This window comes from Rissa tridactyla, chromosome 2 (assembly GCF_028500815.1).
Source record: "Rissa tridactyla isolate bRisTri1 chromosome 2, bRisTri1.patW.cur.20221130, whole genome shotgun sequence".
NCBI classification, from domain to species: domain Eukaryota; kingdom Metazoa; phylum Chordata; class Aves; order Charadriiformes; family Laridae; genus Rissa; species Rissa tridactyla.
This window is the reverse complement of record NC_071467.1, coordinates 105,659,030-105,668,048: the sequence shown is the minus strand read 5'-3', so window position 1 is coordinate 105,668,048 and position 9,019 is coordinate 105,659,030. Positions and strand designations below refer to the sequence as shown.

The 9,019-nt window shown below is 41.9% G+C and overlaps 1 protein-coding gene across 4 annotated transcripts; it reads right to left on the bottom strand.

Moving 5' to 3' along the window:
* Nucleotides 1-1,935: 1,935 nt before the first annotated feature.
* Nucleotides 1,936-8,665, bottom strand: LRRC14B (leucine rich repeat containing 14B). 4 transcript variants are annotated; one of them, XR_008465103.1, is made up of 3 exons: nucleotides 7,721-8,665; nucleotides 4,928-6,381; nucleotides 1,936-3,614 (listed from the first exon to the last, which is right to left on the bottom strand). XR_008465103.1 is itself a non-coding variant. In XM_054193256.1 (2 exons), exons 1-2 carry the CDS (start codon nucleotides 8,623-8,625, stop codon nucleotides 5,736-5,738), a joined length of 1,551 nt encoding a protein of 516 aa, XP_054049231.1. In that variant the 5' UTR covers nucleotides 8,626-8,665; the 3' UTR covers nucleotides 1,937-5,735. The 4 variants fall into 4 exon arrangements, 1 of the variants encoding a protein (XP_054049231.1); XR_008465102.1 differs by having other exon boundaries at nucleotides 1,939-2,575; nucleotides 3,420-6,381; XR_008465104.1 differs by having other exon boundaries at nucleotides 1,939-2,575.
* Nucleotides 8,666-9,019: the final 354 nt, after the last annotated feature.

Here is a 9,019-nt window from a genome sequence, read left to right as displayed (position 1 = left end):
AGAGTGAGGCCGAAAAACAGCTTTCCCTCCTGGCACATTTCTTGTGGGTGCAATCACTGGATATTTGTAATTTTTCAGTGCGGCTCTGGCAAGAGTGAGAAATGTTGTTTTTAGGATTAAATGGCCAGGCAAGTGCGGAGCTCCAAAGGTTTTGTGGGCGGTGAAAGTGCTGCCAAGTTACACTGACAAGCCAGAGCTTTCCCTTCTGGCACCTTTGGTGTGAGAGCGGTTGCTGGACATTTGCCATTTTTGAGCCCAGCCCTGTTGAAAACCTGTTGTTTTGAGGCTTAAGTCGCCAGGAAAGCACAGAGTGACACTGGTTGTGGGGATATGAAAATGCTGCCAAGGGACACTGAGGACAAGTATCAGCTTTCCCTCCTGGCGCCTTTGGTGTGGGAGCATTTGATGGATGTTCGCAATTTTTCAGCGTGGCTCTGGCTGGAATTAAATACTGTTGTTTTGAGGCTTAAGTTGTCGGGAAAGTGCGGAGCAGCAAGGTTTGTGGGGCGATGAAAGCAGTGCCAAGGGACACTGAGGACAAGCCACAGCTTTCCCTCCTGGCACCTTTGGTGTGGGAGCAATTGCTGGAAATTTGCAATTTTTGAGCCTGGCCATGGTTAAAAACTGTTGTTTTGAGGCTTGTGTCGCCAGGAAACCGCGGAGCACCAATTTTGTGGGGTGATGAAAACACTGCCAAGAGACAGTGAGGACAAGACACAGCTTTCCCTCCTGGCACCTTTGGTGAGGGAGCAGTATCTCTAACTAGGACTGTAAACACTCCCGACCCCTGTAGTGAGAATGATCCAGATGCTTCAGAGACACGGAACCCTAAGTGAGCAAGCAAAAAGGAGGGGGCTATTGGGGGTGGGGGCGGAGAAGGCAAAGGGGGTGGCACAGGGACTTCAGAAAAAAAACCCAACAAACCAGCAATGGCTTAAAGAGAAAAGCAAATGACCTATCGTTGCACTTCGGTTAAAAAAAGAGGGGTGTGAAAGTCCCTGGGAGGAACTCCAGATGCAGAGGAACTGGGAGAAAGAATATGAATGCCTCATTGGCTGAAGGAAGGAGAACTGACCGTGCTGCTTAGAGCTGAAAGTAGAAATTGCGCATAGGATATGTTGTCTGCTCTCGGCAGTCCTGGTGGCAATAGTTATTTGCTTCTTGGATGCAACTTTAACTGCACAGGGTTTTCAAATGAGTTAGTCCCCAGTGGGCAGGATGAAAGGGTAATGGTAGAGGGGTACAGAATGTTGTTTAAAGGGACAAATCTCTTGACTGCTAAGACCTTTTTTGTCATCTCAGATTTGGTGTCTGGTTTGCAGAAGTGCTGAAACCAGGGGAAGCAGTAAGATCAACTATGCCAAGGTCAGAGGAGAAGCTTCAGGATACAGAGGCTTTGAGGACACAGAGTCAACAAGATAAATGGTCTGAACTGACAACACATGGCAGAAGCAGGTCTTAGATGACACCAAGCTGGAAAGTGTCCTCTATCTCACTACAATACACACCCTTGCAGACCATGTGAGACTGAGGAAGACTGTTTCTCTGAAAGCTAGCAGTCTGTCACTCTTCCAACAGTCTCAGCCCAGCTGCATCCTCTATCTAATAGAACACCATGCTCACCTTAGAAGACCTTCATAGTTTCTATCACACTATGGAAGCTGGTCAGAGGGCAGACTTGTGCATTTTTTCTCTCCCTTCTTAGTGTTTCTTGGCATTTGTTTACAAGCATTTGAAACTGACGGGCAGCTGCCACTTCAGAAATCTTAGAAAAGGTATCATTGAGCATAAATACTACCGGAATGTTAGTGAGGCAGTATTGTCAGCTGGTCCACTGTTTGTCCTGATGTGCTGGTTTGAGGTAAAATTGAACTGAAAATGTGAGAATTTTAGCTTTCAGAAAAATAACAAAAGGAATTGATCCTCTTTCTTTACTGAACTTTGTGTTTAATGATAATTCTCAAAAATTAGGATTTCTTACAACATAAAACTGTATGTAACAGAATGGAAATAAAAGATAAAATGAAGCTAAATTTACTTTAAAATCTTACAGCATTTTGAGTTCTGGTCCATGATTTTAAATAGCCATAGCCGGCATTATCAACCGCATGGCTCCAGCTTGATAAAAATCAGAAAGAGAGGGAACACAAGGCAGGATTAAATCAATATCTGGCTGTACTTGCGAAGTATAGAGTAACTTCATATGCTTAATTAGTTATAGCATTAGTCCTTCTTCTCTAATAGCAGAATGCCAAGTCCCATACACATGGAAGAAGGAAGAAAGAGCAGGCCCAAACCATAATCAGCACTGCTGGGGCAGAAGAGATGCAGGAATCCTTCTGAGAGATGGCACACATCCATGTTGCAGTACACCAAAATGCTACAGCTTGTGCTGCATTTAAAACCAACAATAACAACCATAATTAGAAAGAAACTCAAGAGACAAAGGTAGGATATGTGAGAGCTAAGGACAGGATTTCCACAAAGGAGCACCTGTCACCACAGCAAAGGTAATTGCACACAGCTGCTCTGGAGTTCTTCAGAACTTGGAACAAGTTGTCTCTAAAGTTGGAAACTGTGTGATTTAAAAGAGAAAAAATATTTGATTCCATTCCAAAAGGGTACAAATCCCTCCACGCCCAAAATACGACATTTTCTCCTAACAGCTTCTCAGGTAAATATAGTTTTGTGTCAGTAAAGTACTGTTGTCATACACTGCAGTGTTTTATTGCAGTTCAGGTTTTTGGATTCGATAGTATTCAAAGTACTCAGAAACCTGTTATGCATTTTATTTAATACTGTATTTCATGCAATAAAATTTTAACATGCAACTGTAAACAATAAAACCTTCGCTTTATTCCTATAAAAGTGTATTTTAGAAGATCACAAAACTCTGAAAACGTCTGCATGCTTGCCAGGAACAGGATCCAAATCCTTTTTACACATGGATCCCCATGCTCCAACTGTTTGGCAGTCATTCACAGCTATTCTGCACAGAGGGATAAACGTGCACCACTTCTGTAATGCAATGCCCTCCATACTCCAGGCTCAATGGGAATATTTGAAATAGACATAATGCTGATCCTCACTGGGCACTGAAACACAAATTATGGCCTCTACATCCTCATCCTGCCCAGAGAGTCATAAAGAGACAGCATATATATGTAAGACTGAAAATGGAAGATAGGCAGGAGTCTGTGGGAAGAAGAAGGAGGAAATAAAACAAAGGAGTGGACCAGGACTGTCTTTAAGCAAGGAGAAAGCAGAGGTAGTTGCATAGGCAGGAGTCTTCACAAAGACATCTAAATATTCTAAAATAAGAGCTGAATAGACATCTACTAACAAGCTGTCTATTTTCTGTGTACTGAAACAGGCAAGGACCTGCTCTTGTAGCACAACATGCTTCCAAAATGGCCAACCTTCACCTCCAGGCACAACCTCTTAGCTGGCCCTGCTGACAGGGTGGAAGAATCACTACACAGAAGTTTGCAGTTGCTGTACATGGCGCGTCCTCTCCCAGCAACAGGAAGTGCCACTGCTCATCCCAAAGGAGTAGATCCTTGGCCTAGCAAAATTTAAACCACTACATCTGGCTGAGAAGTCACGGGTCAAATCTAAGATGGAAAGAATGTCAAGGTCAGAGGGAGGGAAAGGTAAAGAGCAGAGGCAAGAACACGGGAGCGTGTGTAACTCTGTCCAAATATAAACAAGACCATATGGAACCCAGTTCTGGCATTTTCTAAATTGCAGCTGCTTAGCTCAGCAACTTAGGTTACTTTTTTTTTTTTTTCAGTGCTCTGTAAACATAAACAGGTCACATCTATTCACTTTCAATTTTACCGTCATATGTTTAATCAATAAAACATGTTAGAAGAAAGAACATATGCTAAGAAGACATCCAAAAATCATTTCAATACATGCTGTAGGCTCTGCTCAGTACACGATCCATTGATTTATTTTTTCTTGTAAACTATGTTAGTAGCTGCTTTCATGTTCTTATTGTGGATAAACAGAAAGCTTCACAAACCAGCACTGCCTAAATGAAGAAAGGTTCTTCCTTACCCTCAGATGATGAGATCCAGTATTATTTCAAGGAAGCTGCCTTTGTTATCTTAATAATGATCTTTAATACTACAATGATACCTCAACTCCTGCTACAACATTCACTTTCAGTGCTGTTTAATCAAGTTTTCATGAACTGTTAAAGTATATTTAATGGCAGAGTGCTGGGCATTAACCTGAGCATCTTATTTATTTTTTTTTTCAGATCACCTGGAAGCTAACGAAGTCTCTAGTTCTACATCAGAACAGTTTGGGCACTGGTAGAGTTGACAGAGGCTGGCAGCAGAGATCTCAAATTGGCTGACGATAAGTAAGATTTGCTAATATCTTTCTTTTTGGTCTGTCTGCAGTATTAACAGGTGAGAAGCTGAGTAGACTCTGACACTTGCCTAGTAGCCGGGGTTTCCTTCCCCACTACAGCACTCTCCCCAGACTTGTTTTGCGGCCCTGCTGCTGCATCCTGACACCCTGCTGGTCCCTTTACCCACGTTCCAACACAGTGCGGTGGGGGTGGGGCTGGGATTCTGTTTACTCTGTCACTCAAATACATTTCTTGCACTGGAGCTTGCAAAATAAATGTGACTCTTCCAGGCACTGGTTGTTAATTCTGTAGCAGAACAATACACAGTCTTGGCAGAAGAGGGCAGTATTTTATGTAGATGAACTTCTAGTTAGTCAGCAACCAGCCTCGTCCCTTTTCCACATTTCTGAATTTGGCATTGGATGCGTTTTTCTACATGCGTTTTCGACACTAGTCTTTTTTGCATTGTTATCGCCGACTTTCTTTAAAACAGCTGAAAGCAGCAGGGTACCTTCTACCAGCCAAGAAGCTGGTTCAACAAAGGGATCAGCTTGAGGCACTTACCTCCGACATTACAAGCACGGCTGTGCAGCGCTGCCTGGTACGCCTTTGTAAAATACACTTCGCAAGAGTTTCAGCAGAGTCCTCATAGGCTGCTTTATATTACTGGGGGAAGTAGGGGGAAATCCCCTGCTGTCAGCCAATCATTTGGTTTGCTGGCCTCCTCAGTACGGAACTTTACTTCTCACCAGCACAAGGTATTAGACAAACTCTGTAATTCCCCATGCAAAAAAAAAAAAAAAAAAAAGGTTTATTGTGCTTGCCTCTGCAGGAGAAAAAAGAAGCAGAGGGACATGGAGGCTGTTACACATCCCCCACTATTGTGAATGTGCTGCATAAAACACAGACTGGTGAATTCGGAGGGCCAAAGGCAAAAAACAAAATTGGTTTTGGGAGCCATTGGTGAGGATAGGCACACAGTCTTTGAGACATCCTGCTGGACTTGGAAAAGGACTTTCCTGTCTTTTCTGTAGGGCTACAAGCCTCACTGCCAAATCCAGAGGAAACTGTATAAGGAATCAGCCAAGCTTGAACACCTGTTGATTTACTGAGAAACAAGGTGCTTTTGTGTAAAATAATAAGCTATTAAGGGTCCTCCCCTCTTTTGAGAGCAAGTAGTGCTTATGTAAGGTGTATGCAATAGATACAGCACAGTTAAAATGCCTCAGATGATCAGAGCTTATTCAAACAGAAGTAAATTCAGCTGAGAAGTTAAAGAAATCTCAAGACTGATCAATGAAGGCTCAGTTCTAGAAAAGACTAGATTAACTTATGATTTGACAGAGTATATCATCACCACTATGTTACACCTTTAACTCATTTTGTTAAGAGAAGTAGTGAACTTTTCTAAAGTTTCTTTGAAAGACTTCATCAAGTAAGCTCCCAGTTCATTGTTCGTCTCCTGAACAGCTGCATCGTAACTGCCAAAGAGTGGAGTTGAAGCCTTCACATCCTCCCTATTTGCTTGGAGTAAAATAAGGTTAAGTTCCTCTGCTACACTTTCATATTTTTGGTGATCATATCTGCAGAGACAGGCATCATCAACTGGGTAGGTGATGCCAATGGGGTAGCAGTCCCTTGGAACTGGGAACTCCACGTTTTTCAGCATTGGCAACTCACAGAGAAATGTGAAAAGGTGTTTAAGTGCTTGGGATGACAGCGGGTTTCCAAGAAACCTAAACTCCTGTAGTTTCTGACAAGGGCTTAAACTTAAAATCAACATGTTGACATGAGTGTCTTGGATGTTACAGTCCTCCAAGGTAAGACTCCTGAGCACTGAAGAGGAATGGCTGAGAAGCTTAAAGAATGTTGATGGGTAAAGGTCAGGTATATTGTGACCACTGAGGTCCAGGGCTTCTAAGTGATTAGCATGGAAGCTATTGGCTAAATAGGCCATATCAGCATGGTTCAATGAGCAGTTAGAAACATCCAGCATCTTCAGTGGAGTCTTTAGTGGGCTGCAGAGTTAAAGAGAAAAAAAAATATTTATGGCATAAAACACTGAAAAGCTACACTTACAACATTTCATACAACTATCCACATTACGAATGCAGCCATCTGCCACATTCATTATTTTTTCTAACCTCTTCTGAGAAATAGAAGCATGTGCCAACAACGACAAGAATATTTTCCTCCTGAAATCAGTTCCATGAATTAGCTCCTATTTTACATGACTCCAGCTGTGCTGTTTTAATTTGGTGACATTCTATGTGTCTATTTTGTAACCAGTTACATGTTGTCAGGTGCCTATTACTTCCTGCATTACCAGCATATCATTACTACCACAAAAGCATTGGTGGCCGCTTCTTGTAGAAAGCTGTTATTCAGATCATTTCCGTTAAGGAAGGATCCATTCCAAAATGAAACCTAATCAATATTCTAAGAAGACATCTGCTTTTGTTTCTAGTTTTGTTTCTACTAGTTTTTAAATGGCCAAGAGGTTTACATGTTGTATTGTTCTGGAGTTGCAAAGAGACTTTCTGATGAAGAAGAGGGACAGAAGAAGTGTACCTGAGATTATGTGCAAATATTCTAGTTGAATATAAAATAGTTCTGACAGATAAAAATCAAGCCATCCCTTTTACACATACTAAATCTTAGTGAGACCTCTGCCACAGACTTCAGATGGATCAAGGCTAGAAACTTGTAATCTATTTCTATCATTTTAAGCAGTGTGCCATTCACAACTTTTAAATGAAATGACTTCTTTGTACAGGAGAAATTTTAGATCAAGGTGATTTATCTTGATTAAACTTTTGTCCACCTTTTTTTTTTTTTTTGAGATTGACAGGCACAACAAACAACTGAAATCAAAGTCTCAAATCAAAGTCTACTATCCCCCTGGCCACCTAAAAATACAGTATCTGTAGAATCTTAGTATATTTACTGCCTGTTTTTTAGATGACAAAAATTCACTAGAGACCCTGAAAAATACTTGGAATATGACTCAGGTCTTGCATGAAAGGCCAGCCTACGCTGATTGAGATACAAGCTCAAGATGTGGCAAGTCAAAAATGCCTGGGTGTACCCCTCTCTTATGTGGTAGCCAAAAGAATATTCTCATCACACTCATCAGATGAGCTCTGGAAGACTAATAAGAACAGTCAGTTCTTCTAAGGGTATTAGATATTGGCTTCCAATTCTCCCCAACAAATAGTCTTTCCTAGTTTCCTGCTGCCCCTACTCACACATACCCTGAGATATACTCACTGCCCTTATTCCCAGAGATTCTTAGCTTGCTGATGGCACAAAGGGATGTTCTTTACAGTTTGACTGAAAGCAGGATGACCAAATTACCTGAGCAGTTTCTGTATTCTTCCTGTGAGTATAGAAAATGACATACTCAGCTCGGTCAGCTGCGTCATTTTGCCCATCTTTTCTCCAATGTTAGTAAGCATCCGTTCATCTGTAGCTGTAAACCTCCGCACATTAAATGTTCGTGCTGGCAAGGTCAAGGACATCAATAGAGGGAAGTGGATACTGTTGAAGAGCATTTCCAAGTGTTCCATTTCTAAACGAACATTGTGAACTATTTCCAGTTTGCGCAACAGAGAGGGATCAATGAGCTTTGTGATATAGAAGAATTTCTGCAAAGCCAGGCTGTCAGATCTTAATGCCACACAGCAGATCTTCAGTGGACAATAGCATTTCTTCAACAGGGCCTGCACTACCAGCTCATAGTTACGCTCAGTAACAAACAGATCAATTAGCACATCAATACTGATTTCAAAGATACCTGGATTGCAGGGTCTTTGTTGGAGGTAAACCAGCAGTTCTACACAAAGCTTAGAGAGCAGCTGTGTTCTGGCCCATCTGCCCATTGTCTTCTTACACTCACAAAACTGAACTTCAACATCTTTTATACCCGTCAGGTCAACCACTTTCAACCTTTTCACGTAGGGAGAAGGATGATTCAGCACATAGTCTCTCAGCCCTGTCAGACAGCTTTCCAAGCACACTGAACATGTTCTATGGCTCAGGTCTTCCTGGTAGTCCACAGTAGTTCCCAAAAGTTTTCCCATGTTAAAGTCAACAAATGGCCAGTTCTCTACCAAGTCATGAATCACTTCCCCTTGCTCCAGTAAATAGCTGGCTTTAAAAAGAAGAGGAAAAAGATTATGGGCAACACTGCCGAGACTCTTCCTGGCAAACTCTGCATTTGACACGAATGCTTCGGCACTAATGAATCGGAGAGACTTCATTGTTGCTGTGGACTCCTTGCCGTCATGGAGAGTGACTTCTGTGTTTAACTGAAGATCCTAGTTGTTTATCACCTTCTATTTTTATCTGCAGCTGCTGTTTGCTGCTAACAGAAGCCTTTCTGGGAAGGCAGACTGAGCAGTCACATGCTAATCCTCTGCTTTCTATTTTGGTGCTATACTGTGATTCTGCAGTAATTAACTGTGAGATCTTTCATCAGAGATCATTTATTCATTTAAGTCCTCTAAACAAGCTAACTCAGCTAAGTACAGACCACTGCCCAGCAGGAACAGTAAGATCAGGGCAGCACACATACATGAGAATATTTCTTTATCTTTCCTATGCCATACAAAAAGGAATTCAGGGTCCAACTTAAACACATAACATGATCTGTAT

Coding starts and splice junctions, on each gene's coding strand:
- LRRC14B (XM_054193256.1), bottom strand. CDS start 8,625: ATGAAGTCTCTCCGATTCATTAGTGCCGAAGCATTCGTGTCAAATGCA. Junction 6,382..7,720: donor AGAATACAGAAACTGCTCAG/GTAATTTGGTCA, acceptor TTAACTCTGCAG/CCCACTAAAGACTCCACTGA.